Raw genomic sequence first — 26,892 nt, 5'->3', positions numbered from 1 at the left:
CCACTAGATGGCCCTAGATCCCTGCCCTGATAGGTAACAACTTAGTGGAGAATACCATTCCTGTGCAGCACTTCCCCTTGAGGCTGAGTGTGAATGGTAGCTCCTTAGTCTATTTAAGGGATGGAGGGTGCTAGTGGCTTAGTCTGTGTGGCCTTTTGAGTTAAGCTCTCAAGAAATGAGGAACTGTTTTGTTTTTCTCCCTGGCTGGGGTAAGCCTCTTAAACCTAGCTTGGTGCTTTCAGAGGGGCTTCCTTATCAGTGCACTCCCTGCCTGAGAGGGTCTGCCTCACTTTTAGAAGAGAGACTTTGTTAAGCTTTTTACTATTTAGAAGATTTTTTTTTAATGGGTTGAAACCCTGGCCCCTTTGGTGAGAGACAAGCCCAATTCCAAAGGTCAGGGGCTGACGATTCGCCTCACAGGAGATTTTTGGACTTTGTATCAGGCCGATACAGTAAATGTCACGGGAGAGCGGGCGAGCGCCCACTCTCCCAGCGTGCGCACAGGCCACTCTCCTGTGCACACGATTCAGTAAAAAAAAATATTCAAATTAGGGCCCACGGTAAAAAGAGGCGCCTCTTTTTTGATAGGAGTGGCGGCTGTCAGCAAGTTTGACAGCCGACGCTCAATTTTGCTGGCGTCGGTTCTCAAACCGCTGACAGCCACGGGTTCGGAATCCGGACGCCGGCAAACTTGAGCGTCCGGTTTTCGAGCCACGGGCCGATTTTAAATTTATTTTTTTTTTTAGTTATTAAGTCGGAGGTCCCAAAAGTAAAAAATATCACCATGATAGTAAGTTGGTGGGTATACAGAAAAGCAGTTTTTACTGCTTTTCTGTACACTTTCCTGGTGCTGGCAGAAATTAACACCTACCTTTGGGTAGGTGCTAATTTCTGAAATTAAAATGTGCAGCATTTTACTTACTGAATCGCATGGGAATAACTAATAGGGCCATCAACATGCATTTGCATGTTGTGGGTGCTATTAGTTTCGGGTGGGGGGGTGGCCACGCGTTTTCAACGTGCTATTACCCCTTACTGAATAAGGGGTAAAGCTAGCGCGTCAAACACGTGGTCAAATGCGGGTTAACAGTGCGCTTCAATGGAGCGCACTGTTAACCCGCAGCTCCAACGGAGCGCACTGTACTGAATCAGCCTGTATGTTGGTTGCTGAGGAAGTTTTATCCACTCCTCATATTTAAACCAGGGCTGCAGGAGCCTGGGTCCTATTCTCAGTCATCAGATCTTACCCCCAAGGAGGTCACATCAGGAAGCTGGGAGAGAAGGAAAGATCTTGGAAACCCACAACTGGATCTCCACTCTTGGGACACAGGTTTGGGAGAAGAAAGAACTGGACATCTGGATGTAATGTATGAGTTTTCTGATTTGGGGTCCACTCACAAAGGAGTTCCCAGTACAACGGGGACAGCTTGCACACTCAGTACAGGAGTGTCAAATTGAAATCCCAGAGTTTGAGGTAAAGGACAACTACATCGAGGAAGAAGAGACAAAGTTCCAAGTTTAACTTCTGAAAAAAAGCAGTTTGTAAAAAGGACAGTATACTAGAGTGGATATTAATTTGACAAATTAGTAAAGTTATTTTGAACACTCGATCTGTATCCAGCCTGTCCACCCTGAACCAATGCATTACCAAAGTCACCAATGAGATACACCTAGGGAAGAAATCACACTAGCTCCTGAGCCAAGGTCTGTCTTCATCCCCACTAAAAGTACCCACACCTTGGTATCTAAAGGCAAGGGAGAATAGGCCCGTAAAATCAGCCCCGAGAAAGAAATACTTCTATGGCTATAGGGGGGAAAGTTTACGTTAACTACAGTGCAATGGTCTGCAGGCGGCGATGACTTAGCATCGTGATCTTGCTCTCTCAAGCTCCCTTTACAGGTTGCCACTCTACCCTCGTTCACCGCCTTCAAAAATACCGCCTTCACGTCTGACTACGGTACCGCGACCGCCTAATCCGCCCTCGGGTCTTGCATAAACTAATGCCTTCCTTTGGACAGGATTTATATGTGAGGTTTACATGATTGCAGGAAAAAATTAGCTCTGCTGAGCGCACCTTATTACCTAGGACAAGAAGGGTTTTGTTTTGTTATTATTGATCTGGCTTACTGTGGGGGTGGGGGGGCTTTTTCTATCTATAAGAGCAGTTTAGAAAACTTTTTTTTTGGTTGTTTTAAAATTAGCTAATCTGACTTGTAGCAGCCACCCGGTAGGATTGGAGGAGAGGCGGTGCACTGGCGGCAGCGGACGCCAGGGGGCGTTTCTTTCGTCCTGCGGAGGAGGGGGAAGAGCGGCGGCCTCGGGTCGCTATGCACGCGCCACAGCCAGCGGTGCCCGTCCGCGGGCAGCAGCAGCAGCAGCGCGAGCCCCGGAGCGCTCCGTGCAGGACTAAGAGGAAAGCAGCAGCAGCTGCAGCGCCGCCCGCCCCCTGCAAGCGCTTCCTGCCCGAGCAGCAGCACGGAGAAGGAGAGCATGGGAGCGGCGCAGCCCCCGCCACGGGCAAAAGGAAGCAGGAGACGGAGCCTCTCGCCCCTGGGGGGCCCAAGGGGAGCCCAGGGCGGGAGAAGAAGCGGCAGCGCAGGGAGGCCCCGAGGGAGCAGCAGGTAAAGCCCGCGGAGGAGGCCAAGGCGTAGTAGGGATCGGTACATTTGGGGGAGAGACAGGCAGCCTGCCCATCTGCGCTTGAGGTTTCTCGGGCTGGTGTGTGATAGGGATTGGGGGTCGTCCTGAATCCCTGCTCTGGCGCCGCACAGATCCTGCCTCCGGCCTCCCACCAAAGGCTTCCTAGCAAGTAAAAGACGAGTTACTTGGGTCCAAAGGGTTTCTCTAGTTAGCATAGGAAGCCCCGCCCTCTGTGCCCTTTGCACACTAGGTCCTGGGACAGGCCCTGATCTTAAGGTCCTCCCTTTGAGGATTTATGTGCGCCCCCCCCCCCCTGGCGGTTGTGGGTGAATTTCCTGCTGCCTGTACTGAAGGAAAGCCTGCGTACACCTGTGGCCAGTATACTAAAAAGATATTACAAACAGCCGAATTTTAAATCTGCCACACGCATAAAAATCGCAACTTATGCCTGTGGCCATGCCCTGCGCGCATTTTCAAAAGGGCCCGCCCCGTAAGTGGCAATACCCGCACAAGTGCTGGGCCCTGAGAAAGGGGCGGGTGTTCTGAGTGGGACTGGGTCCGGCCGGGACAGCAGCCATTAGCGGCTGTGTGTAAATTACTTCTCCTCTGGAGGAGCAGTAAGTAATAAAATAAAAAATTCTGGTAAGGTATATTAGCTTTAGGGGTGGGGAGGAGAGGGGCAGGAAGGTTAGGCAGGGAGTTAGGGAAGTTCCCTCCCAGTCCACTCCTTATGTTATAAAATTGGCGCGTCTATGTGCCTGCCTGTATGTTTGAAAATCTACCCTGTAGTACTTGCAGTTTACTCATGGTGTGGACATGATTTACGAAGCTTCCCCCACCACCACCATATTCACCATCTCCTCAGGGTAGGAAAGCCATAGTAAATTACAATCTAAAAAACTACCAAAAAAAAAAAAGACTAGGAACAGGCTTCACAATAGGTAATTTTAGCTTTCAGGGTTCTAGTTGTGTGGGTAAGGAATTATTGCTGCTTTCTACATTGTCTAGAGCAGTGGTTCCCAACCCTGTTCTGGGGACCCCCCAGCCAGTCGGGTTTTCAGGATATCCACAATGAATATGCATGAGAGATAATTTGCATGCACTAGAGGATCTCCACCACCCTGAGCTCAGATTCAGAGATTCCTTTTATTAGGCCAGGATTTAGACTGGGTGAGTTACTCCTATGTCAATCTTATCAGGGACGCTACTTCTAGATCTGGACCGTATAGTCAGGGGATTGAACCCTAACCCAATCACAGCCACAATGCCAGGTCTTCTCATGTCACTTTTAACTATAAATTATTCATTTCACAACGAATAATCATAGCCGATCTTCAAAGACGTCATGTTATTTTTCAGGAGCACATCTGTATGGCCCACCTGTTCAAATGTGCTAATACTAGGCAATTATTCCAAGGTATAAATAATTCAATTTACTTGTGAGTATTTGCATTTACATCAAATAGTACTGGTTACAAATACATTACAAACCATACATCTTTTTATGACTGACTGGCATGTGCAAAAATAAATGAAAATAAAAACATTTTTAGTAAAAAAAAAAAAAAAAAGTTGCAGTTCCCTAAAGTGTAGCCAGTTTTCAGAGGTGTTTCCATGGGTATAAAAGTATGTTTGCTTACTGTAAAGCAAGTTTGCTTACCGTAAACGGTGTTTCCGTAGATAGCAGGATGAATTAGCCATGCAGAACCACCTGCCTCCCTTGACAGCTCTGGGGGTATCCATCACATATGGTTGTTTCTTTCTCCTATGTTACAGGTTGAGGGGAACGAGGGCGCTAAATCGCATGGGAAGTCACGCGCAGCTGCACAGAGCAAAGCTCTATAACTGCTAGGAGAAACTCCATGCTGTCATGGGATCTGTCCATCAGGTCCGGGAGGTGGAGCTTGATAAAGCAGAGGTTGAGTTTTTTGTCCCTCTGCGGCTGCGCGTAGGTTCCCGCGCAGGAAGTACAAGATCTCCTCAGTCTGTGATTAAGCGTAATTGCAAAAAGTTGGATGACTGCCAGGGAGGAGGGCGGGTCAGCATGGCTAATTCATCCTGCTATCTACGGAAACACCATTTACGGTAAGCAAACTTGCTTTTCCCGTCGATAGCAGGGCTGAATTAGCCATGCTGTCATGGGAGTCCCAAGCTCCCGATCACGTTATATGATATGTGCGGAAGTGCTACGTGATCTCAGTGGAGTGGCAGTCACGTAAGAGCAGAGGATAGAGAGTGCAAAACAGCTTGCCCTATCTTTGCATCCGCAGTGGCTTGTTGATCCAGGCAGTAATGTGAAGTGAATGTGTGGAGGGAAGACCACGTAGCTGCCTTGCAAATGTCTATGGGCTGTACGTTTCGAAGGTGAGCCCATGAGGTTGACAAAGCTCGTACCTGGTGAGCCGTAGGCGTGGAAGAGAGAGGTATCTTCTTTTTCTCATAACAAAATTGAATACATTGAACAATCCAACTGGAAATGGTTCGTTTGGAAACTGGCAGTCCTGGTGCTTTCGGATCAAAGGAGACAAACAATTGAGAAGGTCTAGAAACGGACTGTGTTCTAGAGACATAACACTCTAGCGTTCTTTTACAGTCTAGCGTGTGAAGTAGTCTGTCTCTATCATTCTTGTGAGGTTTTGGAAAAAAGGTTGGTAGTTCAAGATTGATGTTGGTAGTTCAGATTGATGTGAAAGGTCGAGACCACCTTTGGTAAGAAAGATGGGTGCGTTCTGAGCACCACCTTTTGAGGAAAAAACTGTAAATATGGGGAATAATGCACCAATGCTTGTAATTCGCTAACCCTTCTTGCCGAAGTTACTGCAATAAGGAATACCACTTTCCACGTGAGGTATTTGAGATGAGCCGACTCCAAAGGTTCAAACGGTGGAAGCATGAGTTGCTCCAAGACCGTGTTGATGTTCCATGGCACTGGGGGTTTGGTAATGGCAGGACGCAGATGAGACAGTGCTTTGATGAAACGCGAAAGGAGTGGATGGGTAGAGATAGCGGCATTGTTGAAAGGCCTATGATAAGCTCCAATGGCACTGAGATGCACTCGAATAGAGGATGTGGCTAACCCCGTGTCATACAGGGTGCATAGGTAATCGATAAGCCGTTCTGGAGGGCAATCCATAGGTTGTATGCCATTAGTTACACATCAAAGGGAATAACGTTTCCACTTATACTTGTAGTTGCGTCTCGTGGACAACTTCCTGGATTCCAGTAGTATAAGTTGAGCCTGTCGTGATATCTTTTGCTCTGTCAAAAGGCGCCGTTCAATAGCCATGCTGTCAAATGAAGAGAGGCATATAATGGATGTAATAGAGTCCCCTGATCCTGGACGAGAAGGTCGGGACGTTGTGGAAGTCGTATGGGTGGCTCCTGTGACAATCGGAGCAGGAAACTGTACCATGGTTGACGTGGCCAAGCTGGAGCTATGAGGATTAGTCGAGCTTTGTCCTCCATGCACTTCTGAATGGTTCTCGTTATGAGAGGAATGGGAGGAAAAGCGTAAAGGAGGTCTCGAGACCAAGAAATCAGGAAGGCATCCTGAGCTATTCTGAGAAGGCTGGGTCGTATGGAACAGAAACGAGGAGCCTGCGCGTTGAGTTCTGTCGCGAAGAGGTCGATCGTTGGGGTTCCCCACTGTTCGAATACATGTTGGGCGATGTCCGAATGGAGTGCCCATTCGTGGGGATGGAAGATTCGACTTAACCTGTCCGCTCTCGTGTTGGCTACCCCTGGAAGGTAGGTCGCTTGAAGATGGATGAAATGTCGATGCGCATGTTGATAAATTAGCAGAGTTTCCTTGCAGAGGGGCCATGACCCGGATCCTCCGTGCTTGTTGATGTAGAACATAGCTACCTGGTTGTCTGTATAGATCATTACTCTGCGGCCTCTCAGGTAGTCCTGAAACACTAGAAGAGCTTTGCGGATCGCTCTGAGTTCCAGTAAGTTGATGTGTAGGTTCTGTTCGGACAAGGTCCATAGACCTTGCCTCTCGTAAACCTCCAGATGCGCTCCCCAACCCTTTCGTGATGCATCCATGGTGAGGACTACGTCGTGGCTGGGGGTACGGAGCAACGCTCCCTTGGATAGTGTGCTGTGGTGCAGCCACCATGTGATGTCTTTTTTCATTTCGGCAGTAAGTGTAACCGTGTGCGTCAACGGTTGAGTGTGTTGTCTCCATTGCCGTTTTAAACCCCACTGTAGACGTCTCATATGTAACCTGGTGTTGGGAACTGTGAAATTGGCCGCCGCCATGTGGCCTAAGACTACTAACAGTTGCCTCGCTGTTGGCGATGGAGTGTCCCACAATTTGAGAAGAAGAGTCCGTAAAAGGAGCTGTCTGTCTACTGGGAGGAAAGCTCTGCATCGTGTGGTATCCAGATGCGCCCCTATGAACTGCAACTGTTGGGTTGGTTGCAGATTTGACTTTGGAAAGTTGATCACCAGCCCTAACTCCTGTAGGCAGAGAATAATTTTTTGGAGATGACTGAGTAAAATGTCCTGTGTCTGGGCTACAACGAGCCAGTCGTCCAGGTATGGAAAAATTGTCATGCCTTGCTGTCTGAGATAAGCCACCACCACCACCATGCACTTGGTGAAGTCCCTGGGGGCAGCTGACAACCCAAAGGGGAGTACCTTGTACTGATAGTGTTGTTTCTGGTAACTGAAGCACAGGTATCGCCACGAGGCGGGGTGGATAGGAATATGAGTGTAGGCATCCTTCAGGTCGATGGAGCACATCCAGTCGTTGGGTTGTAGAAGAGGAAGAATGGTTTTCAAGGATACCATCTTGAATTTTTCCTTTATCAGGAATTTGTTGAGTTCCCGGAGATCTAGGATTGGACGCTGACCCCCCCCCCCCCCCCCCCGATTTCTTTGGTACAAGGAAATATGGGGAGTAAAATCCCTTGTTCATCTGTGAAGTGGAAAGTATCTTGATAGCTCGATGTTGGAGCAGAGTGGAGATCTCCTGTTGTAGCTGATCCTGCGCCCTCCGAAATTGTGGTATGGGAGGGCGAGGTAGGGTCGGTTTGTTTAGGAACTGCAGCTGGTAGCCTTGATGAACAATCTGTAATACCCACTGATCGGATGTAATCCGTGCCCATACCGGAAGACATGCCTGTATTCTCCCTGGTGGAGCAAGGGAGCGTGGTGGTGGCTGTACACTCAAAAAGACTGCGTCGGTTTGGATGTTGCAGCCGAATGTTGTTGTTGAGGACGCTGAGCACGGGGTTTCCCCCTTCTCGGCAACTGCGCCTGATGAGATTGTTGTTGAGGCCTTTGATAGGTGGAGTATGAAGATGGCCTGTAAGACTGGTACGAACGGAATGGTCTACGACCGAACATGGAACGCCTACTGGAAGCATAACTTCTCCTTGGAAATTGAGAGGAAGAAGTGGATTGTAGCGATTGTACCGCTATGGCCTCATCTTTGAGTTTCCCTACGGTCTCTTGGAGTTTGGCTCCAAACAGATTGTCCCCAATGCACGGGAGGTTAGCCAGTTTATGATGCACATCCTCCCGAATAGAGCTGGAACGTAACCACGCTGTGCGGCGAGCCGCAATTGAGATGGCGGATGCCCTGGATGAAGTTTCCAGTCCTTCATAAATGGATCTGAGTAAGTGTCTAGTGCACTCTTCCATGTCATGAAGTGTTTGCGGTGGGGCTTCCGCTGATGTTGTTAGCAATCCTTTAGTTGCCTGTATACATTCATAAAGGTACTGCACCATGTAAAACTGGTGGTGCATGATTCTTGTGGTAAGCATTGAATTCTGAAACATTTTACGTCCCACTTCATCCAGATATCTATGGTCTCTATTAGGGGGATAAGAGGAATGAGTCCTTGCTTTTTTGAAGCGCTGCATTGCAGACTCGACCACAATAGACTCGTGTGGCAGTTGTGGGAGTGAGTAGGCCGGATCCTTCTTCATCCTAAATTTCAGATCAGACTTTCTAGATACCGCTGAAATAGTTTGGGGTGTTTCCCAAGACTTTAAGAGCACTTGATGCAGCAAATCATGTGGTGGTAACACCGTAGGCTCTCCCGGTGTATCAAAAATGTTTAGGAGGCCTAAAGTCTCCGCTCGGGGGTCGGTTTCTTTCTGGAGTTACAACTGCAAGATGTTGCCTATTTTCTCAAGAAATCTAGGGTAGGAGAGATCCTCCGGTGGCGAATAAGGTTCCTGAGGCTGCTCCTGCGGGTCAGAGGGGAACCCCGTGGAAGAAGAAGGCGATAGTGAAGGAGACTGAGAGTCCCTGGAGTCCTGCGGACTGGCTGGGAGCAGTAGCGCATGGACTGAGGGAGGGGAAAGAGGCATGTCGTGGTAGTAGCCGGTGGAGTTTTAGGGTCCGTAATCGGTGAGTTGTGCTGAGTAGTCATCACAAATGCTGACTCCAATGTTTCATAGAATCCTGCAAGGGATTGAGAGAGTTGCATGAACGCTTCTTTGGCGTGGGCCGGCATGGTCGGTCTATTGATAGCATGTGACCCAGGTTCATGCTGAGGTGACAGAGGACAATCAACCGGTGAAGGTGATTTACTTGGTGATCTAGAAGTGTGAGAGGAAGAGAGACAGATAGGTGACCCTGTCAGTTGTCTTGACCTTGAGGAAGAAGATGCTGATGGGCTAGCTCGTGGACCACCATCCCTCTTTGCCGAGGTTCTCTTGTTGGAGTAATGTCGATGGCTATGTCTGTGGCCATGTCGGCTATGCCTTGAACGGCTATGGTCCCGTTTCCGTGTCTTCGAGGAAGCTACGGACAGTTGCTGCGAGCTAGTGGAAGTCGTGGCCGACTGAGGGGAGTGATGTTTCCTTTTCCGCTGCAAGACCATGGACTGAATACCTTGCCCTGTTTTGTTGAGGTCCGACTTTCCGGATAGACTGTACCATTCCCGACGGCGTTGAGAATGTTCCGTCACCCTTATCCTGGAGGGTGTGCTTTCTTCCCTGTGAGTCGCCAAGGGAGACGAGTCTTTTACGTGGTCCCTTGACGTCGAGTGTTCCCGTGACAATCTGTGTATTAATTTCGGCGCCGTGGTAAGCGCCGATGAAGGTGGCGCCGTTATATGCTGTAAGGTTTTCGGCGCCGAACCCAGCTCCGATGAAGACGGCACCGGTCCGTGTCTCGAGGCTCCCGGCGCCGATCCATGCTGCGGCGCCGTATGTGCTGATCCCCGGCAGGGCGCCGTGGGCGCCAATGGGAGGCTCGATCTGTCCCACGCCGAGGAGGACGGCGCCGTGCGGTCTCCAGACGACGGCGCCGTATGATGTTTGGACGGCGGTGTCATCTTTTTTGGAGGCGGCGGTGACGGCGCCACAGTCCGGCGCGGTAGGCCCATTCTTCGCCGGTCCCGGTGAAGAATGGGCTTCTGAGGGCTCCGAAGTACTCACAAGCTCCTGAAGACGATAGGCCCGCTGCCGCTGCGCTCTGGGAGACATCCGAGCGCAAAATTCACAGTCCTTGACATTGTGCTTGACGCCGAGGCAGCGGTAACATCTGTCGTGTCCGTCTATGACCGACATTACCCTGCCACAGCGGCATCTTTTGAATCCTGATTTAGACATGAGGAGGAATGAAGCTCCGCGTGCGGGAACGCACGCGGAAAGAACAGACTGAGGAGATCTTGTACTTCCTGCGCAGGAACCTACGCGCAGCCGCAGAGGGACAAAAAACTCAACCTCTGCTTTATCAAGCTCCGCCTCCCGGACCTGATGGACAGATCCCATGACAGCATGGCTAATTCAGCCCTGCTATTAACAGGAAAATGGTGTATCCGTAGATAGCAGCGGAGTTTCTCCTAGCAGTTATAGAGCTTTGCTCTGTGCAGCTGCGCGTGACTTCCCATGCGATTTAGCGCCCTCGTTCCCCTCAACCTGTAACATAGGAGAAAGAAACAACCATATGTGATGGATACCCCCAGAGCTGTCAAGGGAGGCAGGTGGTTCTGCATGGCTAATTCATCCTGCTATCTACGGAAACACCGTTTACGGTAAGCAAACTTGCTTTTTCCCATCAATAGCAGGGCTGAATTAGCCTTGCTGTCTGGGAGTCCCCAGTCCCCGGGTTGCGTTTCTCATGACTGACAGCCCTTGTCCCCATGCCACTGCTTTGATTGTAGCGAGCCCAACCCTTCGTACCGTGGACAGCCATGGAGAGTCCTCCCCGTGAAAATTGGTCCAAAACTGCCGCACCCAGTGTTGCGTCGGAGGGCGCCTGCTGGTCCAGGCAGTAATGGTGACGTGAAGGTATGCGGCGACAACCATGTGGCAGCCTTGAAGATGTCTAGTAACAGCACGCTGCAAAGGTGAGCAATCAAGGTAGCCACTGCTCGGACCTGATGCGCCTTCACCTTGCTAGGAAGTGATGTTGAATGCTTAGAATAGCAGAACTGGATGCACTGGGAAATCCAGCTTGATATGGTCTTCTTCGCCACCAGCAATCCAGGTGAATTAGGATGAAAGGAGACAAAAATTGCTGTGACCTCTGTTCCACATGCGTTCTCAGTTTATAGTACACTAATGCTCTTTTGCAGTCTAGCGTATGCAACAATCGCTGTCTGCCGTTTCTGTGTGGTTTCAGGAAGAACGTTGGTAGAGCTATAGTCTGGTTGATGTGAAACGCAGAAACCACCTTGGGCAAGAAGGAGGGTTGGGTTCAAAGGGTCACTGTCATGGTGGAACTGCAGATAAGGAGGGTAGTGTACCAACGCCTGCAATTCACTAACTCCTGGTGGAAGTCAGGGCAAACAAAAACACCACCTTCCAGATTAAGTATTTTACATGACAACTGTCCACTGGTTCGAATGGTGGTAGCATGAGCTGTTCTAGCACCAGACTCAAATCTCATGGTACTGGACGTTTGGCCACTGGGGATCTAAGGTGAAGGAGGCCTTTCATGAAACGAGAGACCAGTGGGTGATTTTGAGACTGGGAGGCTGTTGTGCGGCCGGTGATAAGCCGCAATTGCACTGACATGGACTCCTACTGAGGCCATCGCCAATCCTGACTGGAAAGCATGTGGAGGTAATTCAGCAGGGTTTCAAGTGAATAGGAGAACGGGCCGATCTGATGGAGCCAGCACCAGGTGGAGTAGCATTTCTACTTGAGCTGATAATTCTTCCTTGTGGACATTTTGAACTGCCGTCGACACCCCTTGCACACTCGGTATTGTCCTTTCAACCTCCAGGCTGTAAAATGAAGTGAGGGTTGCATGGGGTGCAGGAGTGAGCCCCCTTCCTGAGACAGAAGATCCACTCCCCCCCCCCCCCCCCCAGTGGAATGGGAGGAGCTATTGACAGACGGATGAGTTAAGCATACCAAGGTTGGCGAGGTCATGCTGGGGTTATTAGAATTAGGTTGGCGACATCCTCCATGGACTTCTGGATAGTGCGGGATTGGAGGGCAAGCATAGAGGAGGCCCTTCGTCCAAGGAATGAGGGAGGCATCCTGTGTTGACCTCACTGGATTTGGAAATATTGAGCAGAATCTGCGTACTTTTCTGTTGGACACTGTCGCAAACAGGTCCATGATCGGGGTAATCCACTGGGCAAAAATGGCATTCGCCACTTTCTGGTTCAGCGACCACTCGTGTGGATGGAATATCCTGCTGAGACGGTCCGCTTTTTCGTTCGCTACCCCGGGGAGGTAAGTGGCCTGTAGTGCAACGGAATATTGGAATGCCCAATCCAGAATGTGTATCGCCTCTCTGCACAGCCTCCATGAACCGGACCCTCCTTCCTTATTCTGTAGAACATGGCTACCTAGTTGTCCGTTGAACCATGACTCGAACCTGATCTACAAATGTTAGAAGGTCGTTTCACACCTCCTGTAGCTCCAGGAGGTTTATTTGTTGAGCTCGCTCAGTCGCCGACCATAAGCCCTGCGTTTGAAGATGGCCCAGCTGAGCTTCCCATCCCTTGCATGAAGTGTCTGTGGTGAGGATCACCTCATGTGATGGCTTCCGGAATAGGGCGCCCTTTGAGAGCAAATGCGGACGCAGCCATCAGGCTATATCCCTCTGCATGGTCTGGGTGAGGTGAACTGTGTCCAGTAAGGGCTGATGGTACTGCATCCACTTCGTCTTGAGGCCCCATTGAAGGCAATGCATGTGGAGCCTAGTGTGCAGGACCACGTAAATAGCTGCTACCATATGACCCAAAATGGTGAGCATCTGGTGGGCCGAAGTTCATGGATTGGCTTGCATCTGCCTGGCCAGAGTGCGTAGGGTATCTGCTCTATCCTCTGGCAGAAATGCTCTCCTTTTTACCGTGTCAGTCCTTGCTCCAATGAACTGAAGGATTTGAGTTGGCTTGATGCTGGACTTTTTGCAGTTTATTACTAGCCCAATGTCTGAAAGCAGTCGATCGTATCTCTTAGCTGCTTCTGAAGGGTCTGAATGTCTGATGCCACCAGTAACCAATCATCCAGGTAGGGAAACAGTTGGATCCCCTTCTGTTAGAGGTGGGCCACCACCACCGCTATGTATTTGGTGATATTCTGAGACCAGAGAACAGTCCAATGGGGAGCACCTTGTACTGGTAGTGCTGCCCATTGGACTGGAAGCACAGGTCCCGCCACAAAGAGCAATGCATAGGAATGTGGGAGTAGGTATCCTTGAGATCCAGCGAGCACATCCAGTCAGGTTGTAGGAAGGGGAGGATTTTTTTCAGGGATGTCATCTTGAATTTTTCCTTGAGAAGGAATTTTAGTTCTCTGAGGTCCAAGATTGGGCGGAGACCCCCAGACATTTTGGGAATGAGGAAATATCAGGAATAGAATCCTTTGTTCCTTTGGTGCGGCGGTATTACTTGAATGACCCGTTGAGTAATCAGTGTAGTTAACTCTGTAGTTTGCAGGAGTTGTGGCTCTGATGGGGGCCAGTGAGATCTGGCTGGACGAGGAAGCGTCTCTCGTATATATATGCCTATGTTCTAACACACACTCCCTCTCTCTCACACATCCAGGCTCTCTTTCCCTCACAGACACATTTTGTGTGTGTGCCTGTTAGAGCCTGTATGTGACAAATTGCCTTCACAGGTATTCATGCTTACATGGGCACACAAACACAGACACACACAAGCAGGCTCTCAATGACTCTCATAGGCACACACACAAGCAGCCTCCCAGTCTTTCTCTCTCCTAGACACTCACATAAGCAGGCTCCCAATCTCTCTCTCTCTCACACACAGGCACGCACACAAGCAGCTCTCCTAGCCTGTTTCTTCTTTGGCTGCAAGTGGAATGGGCTACGCTCACGGCTTCGTCGGGCCTATCTTCTTTAGCTGCAAGTGGGTGGGTTCCACTCGCAGCTTCTTCAAGCCTTTTATTTCTTCTTTGGCCATGAATAGGATGGATTCTGCTTGCGGCCGCTCCGGGCTTTGTTTTTCTTCTTTGGCCGCAAGTGAGATGGGCTCCGCTCCGGGCCTTTTTCTTCTTCCTCGGCAATGAGTGGGATGAGCTCTGCTCGCGACCACGCCGGGCCTTTTTCGTCTTCGGTCACGAGTGGTATGGGCTCCACTTGTGACCCCTTCGGGCCTCTTTCTTTTTTTTGGTTGTGAGCGGATGGGCTCTGCTTGTGGTGCCGCTGGGCCCTTTTTTGTTCTTTGGCTGCAAGTGGGATGAGCTCTGTTCATGGCCTCTCCAGACCTTTTTCTTTTTTTGCAGCCTCTAGCAAGTGGGCTCTTCTCTCGCCAGGCCTTTTACTTCTTCAGCCATGAGCGGGATAGGATCCGCTCATGGTCTTGCCGGTTTGTGGGGTGGAAGGCAACAGGAGTCACTTTTAGCCCAATGTCTTCTCCTGCTGCCGCCGGGCTGGTCTTGTGATAAGAGCTGCAGGACTGGTTAAACGCGTCTTCTGCCAGGGGGAGGGGAGATAGGGTAGGGAGGTGTGTCACCATTGATCGGATCGGGCCGGGGTTTGATTTATCCCTGCTCGATCCGATGTTTACAGTTTGGTGGCACTTTCCACCCATAGTGACGCCTGTGGGCAGAGGATTCACTGGATCCCTCGAAGGCCCTGACCATATGCCACTGCCACCTCAGTATTTACCCATGGCTGCCATCTTGTGATTTAAAGACCTCTGACATCCCTTAACAAAATTACTGCTAGCAACATTTTTACAGAGTGTGCAGCCTTCCTGATAATTCAGACAATGCTGTTTGAACATGCTTTGCTTTTGGACTTGGCCATAGAAGCAGTCCTGCATTTTTTCCCTAATGTCTGTGTGTCAGTACTCAAGACCATAAAAGCCAGGGCCCAGAATTGGCAGTCGAATGAATCCAATTCCCCACCCTCCCTTTTTTTTTTTCTCCCCTCCCCGCCGTCAAAGCGGAGAGCAGTGTTGTAGCTGCATCAAAATCAAGTAAGGTTAAGGGCAGTAATCCTCATGCCTTTTGTTAGGGGTAGTAGCTATCGCTCCATGCAGGTTACCCCCATGTACCCTTCATTCCACCTCCAACTTTTATGGATCCACAGTGTTTATCCCATGCCTTTTTAAATTTGTTTACTGTTTTCATCTTCACAACCTCTGCCAGTAAAGCGTTCCAGGCATCCACCACCCTCTGTGAAGAAATATTTCCTGATATTGGTTTTGAGTCATGCCCCCTGGAATTTCAGATCGTGACCCCGGGTTCTGCTGTTTGCTTTACAACAGAAAAGTTTTGAGGATCGTTCATTATTAAAACTTTTCAGGTGTCTGAAGGTCTGTATCATTTATCCCCTGCATCTCCTCTCTTCCAGGGTATACATATTAAGATCCTTCAGCCTCTCTTCGTAAGTCTTCCGATACAGACACCACACCATTTTAGTTGCCCTTCTCTGTACCGCCTCTGTCCTGTCTATCCTTTTTGAGATATGGTCTTCAGATCTGAACACAGTACTCTACGTGAGGCCTCACCAAGGACCTGTACAAGGGTAGTATCACCTCCTTTTTCTTACTGGTTATCCTTCTCTATGCAGCCCAGCATTTTTCTGGCTTCCACGCCAAGGTCCCTGTCCCAGTCTGTGCACATTAGTCTGACACGTCCCATCACCTACGGCTCTTTTGGATTACTGCACCTCAGATGTATGACTCTGCACTTCTTGGCATTGAATCCCAGCTTCCAAGTCTTCAACCATTCTTCAAGCTTTTTAAAATAACTTTTTATTCTCTCTACTCCTTCAGGCGTGTCCACTCTGATGCAGATAGTATCATCTGCAAATAGACAAACTTTACCTTCTATCCCTTCCGCAATGTCGCTCACAAAGACACTGAACAGAACTGGTCCCAAAACAGATCCCCCTGTGGTGCTCCAGAGTAGGTTCCGTTTACCATTACACGCTGTCTCCTTTCAGTCCACCAGTTTGTAGTCTGCTCCACCACCTTGGCATCGAGTCCCAAGCTTCTCATTTTATTCACGAGCACTCCTATGCGGGACCATATCAAAAGCTTTGCTGAAATCCAAGTAAATCACATCAATTGCTCTTCCTTGATCCAAATTTCTAGTCACCCAATCAAAAAAGTAAATTAGATTTGTCTGACAGGACACCCTCCCCTGATGAATCCATGCTGCCTCAGGTTCAGCAACCTACCAATTTATAGATAGTTCATTTTCCTTCAGCAGTGTCTTCATTAATTTTTCCCACCAATGAGGTGAGGCTAACTGACCTGTAGTTTCCAGCCTCCTCTCTACTACCATTTTTGTGAAGCAGGACCACCACAGCTCTTCTCCAGTCATGCAGCATCACTCCTATTTCCAGGGATTTATTGAACAGGTCTTTCAGCAGACCCACCAGCACATCTCTGAGATCCTGTAGTATTCTAGGATGTGTCTCATCCAGCCCCAATGGCCTTGTCCACTTTCAATTTTGCTAGCTCTTCCCATACATTCTTTTCTATGAATGGAGTTTTGTCTACCCCACCCCATCTACAGCCTTCTCAACTCGCAATGGTCGTTTTCCAGGATCTTTAGTGAATACCAAACTGATATATTTGTTTAATATTTCTGCCATTTCTTTGTCTCTCTCCCCACATTGCTCTTGTCATCTTTACATTTCACTATACCACTTTGGGCCTCCCTTCTGTCTTTGATATTTCTGAAAAAAATGTTATGTCACGTCACTTAACCTCTTCTGCAATCCTTTTGTCCACTTAATTTTTTGCTTTCCTGATTAATTATTTGTCTACCTCAGCTTCACCTGGTATTCTTCCCTGTGTTCCTCTTTTTAGGATTCCTTTATATACTTCTTGAACGCTGTTCTTTTTGCCTTTATTTTTTCAGCCACCTCCTTTGAGAACCAGATTGGTTTCTTTTTTTCTCTTACTTTTGTTTACTTTTCTAACATATAGATTTGTGGCCTTTGTAATAGCTCCTTTTAATTTGGCCCACTTCTGTTCCCCCTCACTCATTTTTTCCCAATCTTCTAGTTGGCCTCTGTTGGAAACAGGATGCTGGGCTTAATGGACCCTTACCCAGCATGAGGAACAATTTCTTATGTTCCTCATTTTGACAAAGTCCATATTTTTGAAATTCAAAACTTGGGTCTTGTGCGTGTGACTTCTCTGTATCTTATTTGCGATATCAAACCATAACATCTGATGATCACCGGTGCTCAAGTGGTCCCCTATGCAGACATTTCTGAGCAGTAGGTAGAGTATCACACCTTCCCTTATGGAATCCACTACCATTTGTTTGAGCAGAGCCCCTTGATGGGCATCCACTCTCTCTCTCTAACCTCAACTACTACTTAACATTGCTATAGCGCTACATGACTTCTTGTAGATTACGCAGAAGTGATACTCCAATCCATGTCTGGCAGATTAAAATTTCCAATGAGCAGCACTTCTGCCCTCTTTACCACTGAGTTGGAGGCCTGTAGACCAAATGTAGATGAAATGCCTGTAGACCAGTGTAGATGAAATGCCGCCATCTTTTTTTAGGACAGCCCATAATGCTTCTTCCCTACTCCACATCTCTTGAATTTCAGATGCTTGGATATTGTTTTTGACATAAAGAGCTACTCTTCCCCCTTTCCTGTGCTTTCTGTCCTTAAGTTATAGCCTGGGATGGCTGTATCTCAATCATGAGACTCCGTTTACCAGGTCTCCGTAACAGCAACATTGTTCACTTACACCTCCACTGCAGCTCTGGAATTGTTTTTGTGGTCATAGCTTTCCAACTTTTCTCCTTTGGTTTGCTGCTCTTCCTAGTCACCTTTTTCTACTTTTTTCTCCTCCCGCTTCTTGTATCACTTGGGGGTGATATGCCAATTTCATTGGCCACCTCCTGCCACCCCTGCTCTCTAATTTAAATACCTGATAATCTATGACCTGAATTTCTCGCTCAGCATCCTCTTTCCTCCATGGACAAATGTAGACCATCCTTACCATTTAACCTTTTACTGCTCCATACACGCCCCCCCCCAGCCTCCAATATATCCAAAACGACTTTCTTTACACCATGTTTTGAGCCACAAATTGAAGTTATCTGTATGAGAGAGCTTTTCCTTCCCTTTCCATGAACAGGTAATACTTCTGGAAAGGCAATGGTCTTTGCCATGTGTCTAATCTTCTTCCCTAGGTTCTGGAAATCCTTCTGTGCTTCAAGGATACCATTTTGTAGCAAGGCCGTTGTTCCTCAGATGGATGATAACATTGATATCAGATCTCTTCTTTCTTCTATAATTGCATTGACTGGTTGGTATTCCTACTGGCTGAGAATCCTAGAAGGCATTTAACTCTTGCATTCCCATCAAAATGATTTCCCAAATTGGTTCCTCTGATGACAAGAGTCTCCCAGGAGATCAGAAGCTTCCATTTATGACGTGTAATAATGTTTAAGGGTTTCTGGCTATACTGGGTGGCTACATCCCTTTCAGACATCACTTCATTTTCTATTGCTGGAGCTTCTTCATTATCCAATGCAGAAAAATTATAATGTAAGGGTAACGGCGGGGAGAGTGAGTGTGTCTCTTCATCACAGGCCTTTTTCTGTGAGAGCCCGCTGTCATCTATTCATTCTTGGGTTTCTGAATCCTGGATGTCTGATGGTGATGGAGAGAGGTGGGCAAAAGATGGACTGGGAAATAGAGGGTAAGAAAAGGGGGTAGTGGAGAAAGAAAGACAAAAAGTGGGAGATACAGGGTGGAAGGAAGAGAAGCTTTCACAAATCTCTTGAGAGCTATTGACAAGGTGGGCAGGAGAGAGGGAGAAATTGGAGAGACAGGCAGTGGGCAGAAATAGAGATGAAGGAAATAGGGACAAGGAAGGAAGCTGCAGAAATGAAAGGAACACAGAGATATTTTTTTTTTTAATGAGAAGGAATGAGGCAACAGAACTTAAATGGAAAAGTCTAAGAAAAGGAGTAGACAGGAGAAATAAGACCAGAGGCAAGATTGGAAAAGAGTTTAGTTAAGACTGGCTTTTTTCTTTGATATAATAAGCTGTGTGTTTAAACTGTATGCTGAAATTCAGTGCCCGGTTTAATGCAGGTGCAGAAAAGAAAATGTAACACTCTATGTAATAAGCAAATGGTATGCTAAGGCATCAGGAGTTACAATAAAGCACACTAAAAGCGTGTGCTGAAGGCGTCCTTGGCTCGTATACAATCGGATTTATGCTCATAAAACATGTTACCTGTACAGTGTCCTCTGCGCGTAAAGCATGATTTATTTATATGTGCAAAACACAATTTATAGGCATAAAAAATTGGTGTATAAAGATTTTCTCTGTTTATAAACCATCAGTTAATGCAGAGAAAACTTGATTTGTGCACAGATTGTGTTTTCTGCACACAAATGGCCATTTGGAAGGAGTGGTAAGGATTGTAGAACAGAGCAGTTGGGGCGGATGGGCAGATTGGCTTAAGTCATAATGTCTTGTTCTGCAGTCACATTTCTGTGAGTACAGGACCCCTATCCCCATCCCCTGCACCATGAACTCCGTGTTCAGCCCTATAAACTAACAGCTCTAACCGGGAGCTGAATTTCCAGTTAGAGAGAGAGCCATTTCATTGGCAGGTCCCAGACTATGGAACACCCTTCCAGTAGGTCTGAGGTTACAGGGCGATCTAAAGTTGTTCAGAAAAAATCTTAAAACCTGGCTTTTCGAGTAAACTTACAAAGACGGCATCGGCTAAATTATCTCCACCTGTACTTTACATAATCGGATCTTAATTTCCATAGATTGTTTTAGACCACATCTATTTTACCTATTCATAGTTTTATGCTATTTATTTGAGTTTAAGAATTGTAGTCTTTATTCTCTTAGTAGTTATTTATAAGTTTTATATAAATTAATGATGCCTGTATTTCTAATCATTTTATGATTTTATTTTCTATTATTATATTATAGCTCATCGATCCTTATGTATTTTTAATTAATTTATAAGATCTATTCTTTTTATTATTTTACAGTTTGGTTTGGTTTTTTTTTTACCAAATTTTATGTTTTATTTTAAATTTGCTTGTAAACCGTTGTGACGGCTTGTTCCAAACATCGGTATATAAAAGCCTAACAAATAAATAAATAAAAATAAAATAAGCCTGTGTGCCTCTCTGCATTGGGGAGTAATGGCTAGCGCCTCAGGGCCATTCAAAGCACGAGCACTGATTTCTGCACATAGTTGTATGTAGGTTTGCGCACAGCGGCGGATTCCCGATGAAGACCGGCCCGAGGATTCGCCGCCCCAGGAGATACCACGTGGTCTGCCGAGCGCGGCTCTGTCACGGCCGCACTCGGCAGACCACGTGACTAGCGCGACCGGCCCACCGGGGGATGCCCGATAGGCCAATCCGCCCCTGTTTGTGCACCCATTTCTGCACACAGAACTCCTTGCTGCTCCAGAAGTAATATCTGCACACAACACAAAAAACAAATGTGTGAGCATTCACAGGAAAAAAACAGGGCACAGCCCAGCATCTCTCGTTACAGCGGACCTTAAATCTGCCCAGTTTATGTTCAGCTTTTAGAGCCAAGCCAGGCTCCTCTGCTCACCTATCACATCTTTTTTGGCTTGCTTACCACAAGCATAGTGACAGAGCAATTAACACATTCAACACAAGTGGTAAATAATGCTACTAGCTGCACTTGCCAGCAAGAAGGGTTGAGAAGGATTATTTTCTACTGTGTTACAGAATTGGCTAAACAGGCACAGTGGGTATTTTTAGGGTTGTTGTTTTTTTTCTCCTCAGTCTTTCTGTGGAATATTTTACCAAGTAGCAAGACCTCTTGGACAATACAAGAAGGTTGTACAGTGGACCTCCAATGCAGCTCATTAACATTATAATAGATAAAGCCCATACCCTGCCTGGATGCTCACACCCTTGATTGTATTTGCACAAGAAAGTAAAAAGATTACAATCACTAGACTAGAAGGTTTAGTGACCATGATCTCATTTAATAAGGATTTACGGCTATTGACCACAGACAAACTCCATTTCTGTGGCCCTCAGCCTTAAATGTGGTGCAGTGGTGGCTTTTATCCTCACACGTCTAAGTAACTGTAGGTGTTTGTGACTTACAGTACTTTTGGACTGGTACTACATATTTTTTGGCAAACTATTGTGGACACTAATTAAAATGTTAAAATTTTTATGGAGTTATCTGGGGTTCTCTCATTGACAGAGTTGGGGGCTATTTTTTGAACATTTTGCAAACGAGGCAGAAATAGGGAACCCTGACTTGGTACAAATTCTGCTTTGAATTTCTCCTGTTCCTCCAAAATAACCTCCATTAATATGTGTTTTTGTTTTGTTTTTTTTAAGTTAGAGGAAGACTTTGGCCAATTCAGCTCATTCCAGTACTGGAGAACCCCCTTGCCCAAACTTGATTTGTCTGACCTCCTGGGTCTGGATGGGGACAGCATGGCAGAAGACACAGCATCAAGCAGCGCTGAAGGAGTGGAGATGGCCATGGAGAGCTGACATGTGCCTCAGCAAGTGGCAGACCTAATGTGAAGACACTGGCTTAGAGTATGGTTAGGCACCACTTGTATTTACAGACATTGCTGAGGGGGTTAAAAAAAAAATGTCTCTGAAAGTTTTGGACTGTTAGTGGGCACCAGACTGCTGTTATGCTTGTTTTGTGCCCCTTAAATAATTGTGGATATGCCTGGAAGGGTTTGCAGACAGGAGGGGAAAAATCGAGCTTTGATCTCTGCCCTTCGTAGCCAGTGCAAGGAACTGTTGGTGGAACCACAAATGGAAGAGGAGGAAGCCTGGGTAACAATTAACCATCCTCTTGCATCCTTACTTGGAGCCCCAAAGGATTTGAAACCCACAGGCAGCACATAACGGGACAGAAAAGCCTTTATGGCTAAGATATATATATTTTTTCAGTTTTGTATGTCTTTATACTTGTTTATTGCATTTCACTGTGAAATGTCTGCTGCAGAGCTTCTGTCAGTGCTGGGCCTAGTGCTGATCTGAATAAGGACATTTGTAATACAGTTGTGCTTTAGTGCAAAACAAAAATAAAGCTTGAAGTGTTGATGGGACATGATCATGACAGTCAGAAGCTGGTATTGCATACTGTTGGTGCTGTGTTTCAGCCAGTAGCTGTGCGCTTTAGGGAGTTACTGGATTCTTCATGATTTTACTAAGCACACGCTTTAGAAATATGTCATGGAAAGTGTGGTCACACATCTTTTTTTTTTTTTTTTTTTTTTTTTATGATAATGTGACCAGGAGTGATAAGAACATGACTGAAAGCAATGAAATCTAGAAAAAAAAATCTGTGATCTTAATTTTTTTTTTTGGAGGAGAGGGAGAGAGGGGAACAGATGATATTTTAGTCTCTGTACAAGGTATAGATTAAGTCAATAATACATAAGCACAAGACGAAGTAAGGGAGGTCCAAGCACTAAAATGTTTGCGTTATAGAGAACCTAGAATTAAAATAAATGTTGATCCGTATTAAGGACCTATGTAAGGTGGGCCTCTGATATTTCATTCTGTGCAATAACAGGCCAATACAATATCAGCACATAAAGAATGTGCACCCAAACTGGGCACACGGTTTTTGAACACGTGCACATTGATCTGTCCTGGGCACGCGAGGCAATAGGTAAATGAGCTGCTGCTCTAAAAGGGACGCGCAATGGGTAATTTGTGCATCCCTAGCACTCTGCATCGGGAGCCCAGAAGAAATGGCTGTGTGTCTAGAACAGCCCGGCCGGAGCTCCCTCCCCACCACTGGCAGGGATGTTCCTGATTGGTCCTTCTCACCGACAAGTATCAGTGAAAGGACCAATCCCCTTTCAGAACAGCTTTCTGAAACAGGATTGGTCCTTTCACTGCATGTGACAGTGAACGGACCAATCGTCAGGAAATGAACGACTGAATAAATTAATATCAAGTACCTGACACTTAATATTAATTTATTCACTCCTTCCCTCACTGCCGGCAGGGGTTCCGATTGGGCCAGACCTTGGGGAGGCTGCTTTCTGTGGTTCCCTGTCTGAGGAAACACAGAAAGCAGGAATTCTTTGTTTTGTTAAGCACTTGAACGGGACATAATTTTGCTTTCTGTGGTTCCTCCTATTTAATATCTCTAGGATACTAATAGGAGGAATCACAGCAGGATTTGTTTGTATTTTTTCATCAGCCTTTGAGCGCTGCATTCTTTAACGCCTGTTCCCAGGCAGGCGATAATTTGAAGCATTAAAATGGGTGCGGTGGCCATGTGGCAATTTTTTGCATGTGGATTAATAACTAATAGCCTCAACAACATGAATTTACATGTGATGAGCGCTATTATTTATGCACTGGTTTGGACATGAGTTTTGGACACACTAATCCCCTTATTGCATGTAGGTTTTGGACACGTCCAAAATGCGTGTCAAAGTACATGTAAAGCCTTGCGCTCAGCTGAGTGCACTATATTGCATCAGCCTGATAGGCTGTTGGGAAGCAGAAGCAAGAGACTAACGCCTCGTTAATAGGTCTTGTTTGAAATCCCCATTGACTTGTGGGTGGGTCCAGTCACTAAAGATTAGAGAGGCTGTTATTGGAGGGTAATGTTAATTAATGTAGAATGGTTGAGAACATAGCTATTATGTTGCTTATTTTTTTCTGTTATATATATCTATGCATAAATTAGAGTTGGGCTAGTTGTGATTGTAAGCCCTGACCTCCTTTGGCTGTTCGCCTGTCGTTGCAAGTTTATTGGATTCCAACAGTACAAGTTCATATCTTGGGGAAAAAAGGGGCAAAGTCCTCCCAATGGGGATATTTTTTTTGTCAGGTTTTCCCTGATTTCCTTGGTTACAAGCACGATGACTGTCTGGATTACAGATGGGCTTTACAACTGCAATTAATGTGGGCATCTCTTACATCTTAGTTACATAAATTATAGTTCAGCCTTAACATGATGTCAGGAAATTCAGAAATAAGAATTGCAGCCATTGCCTAACGCCCTTTTCCGCTGTCCTTATATTACACCTGTGTTTTCTGGGCCAGCCTGGTTCCTGAGTGCTCTGGCCTGCCATGTGGAAGGGACTGGGGATGCGATGGAGGCAGTGTCCACAGCTCCCGGGGTGGAAGGGGGAGGGAGTTATAGTCATTGCTTAATAGTGACACCTAGTGGCCAGATTTGATGTCCGTGACTGCCCCAAGCCCAGGACCATCACTGCAGTGACCGGACTGAACGTGGTCGGAAAAGGATATAAAATGGGGGATGGGGGGGGAACCCCAGGTAGTTGTGAATAAAGGCTCGGGGGTGCCAGATTCCAGCCCCGGTTCCCATTGAGTTGGAAGTCCAAAGAAGAAAGAGGAAAATACGTGGTCAAAACACAAAAAAGTTCACATTTATGATGCATACGCAAATTAGATTGCTTTTCCCTATAAATCAAGATAATTTTGCACTATCTGTACGTGAAAAGAATTGCTTTTGCGAGACATCTTTGTATTCGTTAACGCATCTTACTCAGGCCAATGCAGAAGCATTGAAGTGTGCTCCTCCTTGCAATGATATGTGACTAATGTTGATGGATGCAAGCCAAAAAAGAACGCAGGTATTTCCCTTGACACCACAAAAATGACATAAAAGCATTACTGAGCTAGGGCTGTTGGGGGGCCTCCTTAATGCTTTCCACAGACGGGGTGCCATAATGTTCATCATATACTCTCACTCTGAGACTTTGTAGTCCCCTTCATAACTGGCAAGCCATGGGGTTACATAGCTCTTCATACCATGGCTGATGCCACTGAAGTGCCTTACCTTGAAATTGGAGGTCACTAATAATATATACTTCTACTTCTGTTTTACTAAATACAATGCATTCGGATCAGAAAAATTTTTTTAACCGGACCCACAGACAGATTTCACTGTTATACAAACATTTCAAATATATGGACCATAAGCCGATTCACTATTATACAAACATTTCAAATATATATCAATGAACATAATGACCATATACCATACAAAATGGCATATCTACAATCATACCAACCTTCCTTTCCTAGCGTGTAGCAGATGGACTCAGGACCAATGGGTATAGTGTACTCCTGCTAGCAGTTGGAGACGGATCAGATTTCAAGCTGACGTCAGCCCTAGTACATATACCCCTGCAGGAAGTGCAGCTCTTCAGTATTTTCTGTCTCCATAGCAGTTAGGGACTATCTGCATGCTCTCACAGCGTTCGAACAAATTCAAAGAAGAAAATACAAAATTAAAAGAAGAAACCTACCTGAAGACGAGCCCCGCTCTCCTGCGGTGATACCCTCGGGTCACTCCCCCCGTTGAGATTCCCGAGGTGATTTCCGTGGTCCCTCGGAAGTGAGTCTCGGTCCAGCGGCCAAATCCCGACGAGGACCTAGCGCCCGATGCTCGGCCGCGGCTGAGAGGCAGCGGGTGCACCCTCGAGCGTGGCGGTGAAGGTATTTGCCCTCTCCCCCCGCAGCCGGAGACCGCCCGGGACGAAACCGGGAAGCACCGAAGTCTGCGAGGATCGAGGAGGAGCACAGGTCACCGGCCGAGACCAGTGCCACCGGGTTGATCCGCCCTAGCAGGGCCAGGCCCCGGTTATTTCCAAGGGTCTACCTACGTGGAGACTCTCCGAGGGGGTCGCCATATTTCCCGCATGCTCGCCGCACCATCTTGGCCCTATTCGCCACGCCGTTCACCGTTCGGCCCGAGCGCACAACTCCGACCTAGGCGCACAAAGTACTTGTGCGCATAGCCTTACGCGCACATCAGGTCTTGCTCGCATAAGTTACACGCACAGAGCCGGGCGCATATCTACGACTGGGCGCACAACTACACGCTAATCTTAAGCGCACCGGCGCGCATAAGAGTTTATGCGCCAACATACATGGCACCTCCAGAAACAGAGATAAAAGCTCAAGGCCTCTTCCCAGCATGCCACATCAGAGCCGCACAAAGCGAGGAGGCTGACGCCCTGTGCACCCAGTGCGAGGAGGCCCTGGGAGATCCAGCTCAGGGCCAGTCCCACCCAGGGCCGAGTTCTAGCTCCTCAGGGGGTACACCGGACCTAGCCAAGGGGAACTCCCCACAGATGGGGACCCCCAAGGAACCAGCGCCCCTCAGCTTTGACCCAGCATCGATCTCATGGGTGGAGTTCTTCAAGGGGATTCACACCTTTGTTCAAATGCAAACTGAACCTCTGTCTGTCCAACCACATGCTCCACCGGAGGACCCTCATGCCCCAGGCCCTTCAAGACCTAGGCACAGGCTTCCACTACCCAGAAGCCCCACCTATGGGGACTCGGACATCTCTGAGGAGGAAGCCAAACCCGTAGAGGAGGGGGAGCTCCCCCCGGGGACAGAGCCTCACCGAACCATGAGACGCTTCTTCACAAAGGAGGAGCTCCCGGACCTGGTCAACCAATGCCTGACAGAGCTCGCTATCCCGGGCCCAGGGACTTCGGGGGAACCTAAACCGAACCCCCTGCTGGAGGGTCTCCGACTGACTTCTCGAAATTTCCCTCTGTTGCAAGCAGCACAACAGCTGATTGACCTGGAATGGAGTGCTCCGGAGTCCACTTTCAAAGGGGGACGAGCCTTGGCAGCCCTGGACCCGGCAACCAAAGATCTTCTCGCATGCCCAAGAGTGGATGCCATGGTCTGCGCGGCCTCTAAACGCACCACTATACGTGGAGGGAGGAGCTGCGCTCAAGGATGCACATGACCAGCGTCTGGAGTCCATTCTCAAACAGTCATTTGACGTAGCCGCTATGTCTCTACAAATTGCGGCCTGCTGCACCGTGGTGACACGTGCCTACTTATCACAAACCAAGAACA

The 26,892-nt window shown here is 47.6% G+C and overlaps 1 protein-coding gene across 1 annotated transcript; it reads left to right on the top strand.

Annotated features, from left to right (window-relative positions):
• Positions 1 to 2,220: 2,220 nt before the first annotated feature.
• C1H9orf40 (chromosome 1 C9orf40 homolog) lies at positions 2,221 to 22,134 on the top strand. Its single transcript, XM_029616029.1, has 2 exons — positions 2,221 to 2,622; positions 21,393 to 22,134. The coding sequence occupies exons 1-2, from the start codon at positions 2,329 to 2,331 to the stop codon at positions 21,549 to 21,551; spliced, it is 453 nt and encodes a 150-aa protein (XP_029471889.1). The 5' UTR covers positions 2,221 to 2,328; the 3' UTR covers positions 21,552 to 22,134.
• The last annotated feature ends 4,758 nt before the right edge of the window (positions 22,135 to 26,892 follow it).

This window comes from Rhinatrema bivittatum, chromosome 1 (genome assembly GCF_901001135.1).
Source record: "Rhinatrema bivittatum chromosome 1, aRhiBiv1.1, whole genome shotgun sequence".
Lineage (NCBI taxonomy): Eukaryota > Metazoa > Chordata > Amphibia > Gymnophiona > Rhinatrematidae > Rhinatrema > Rhinatrema bivittatum.
Note: the sequence above shows the minus strand (reverse complement) of the source record. Positions and strands in the feature narration are given on the sequence as shown.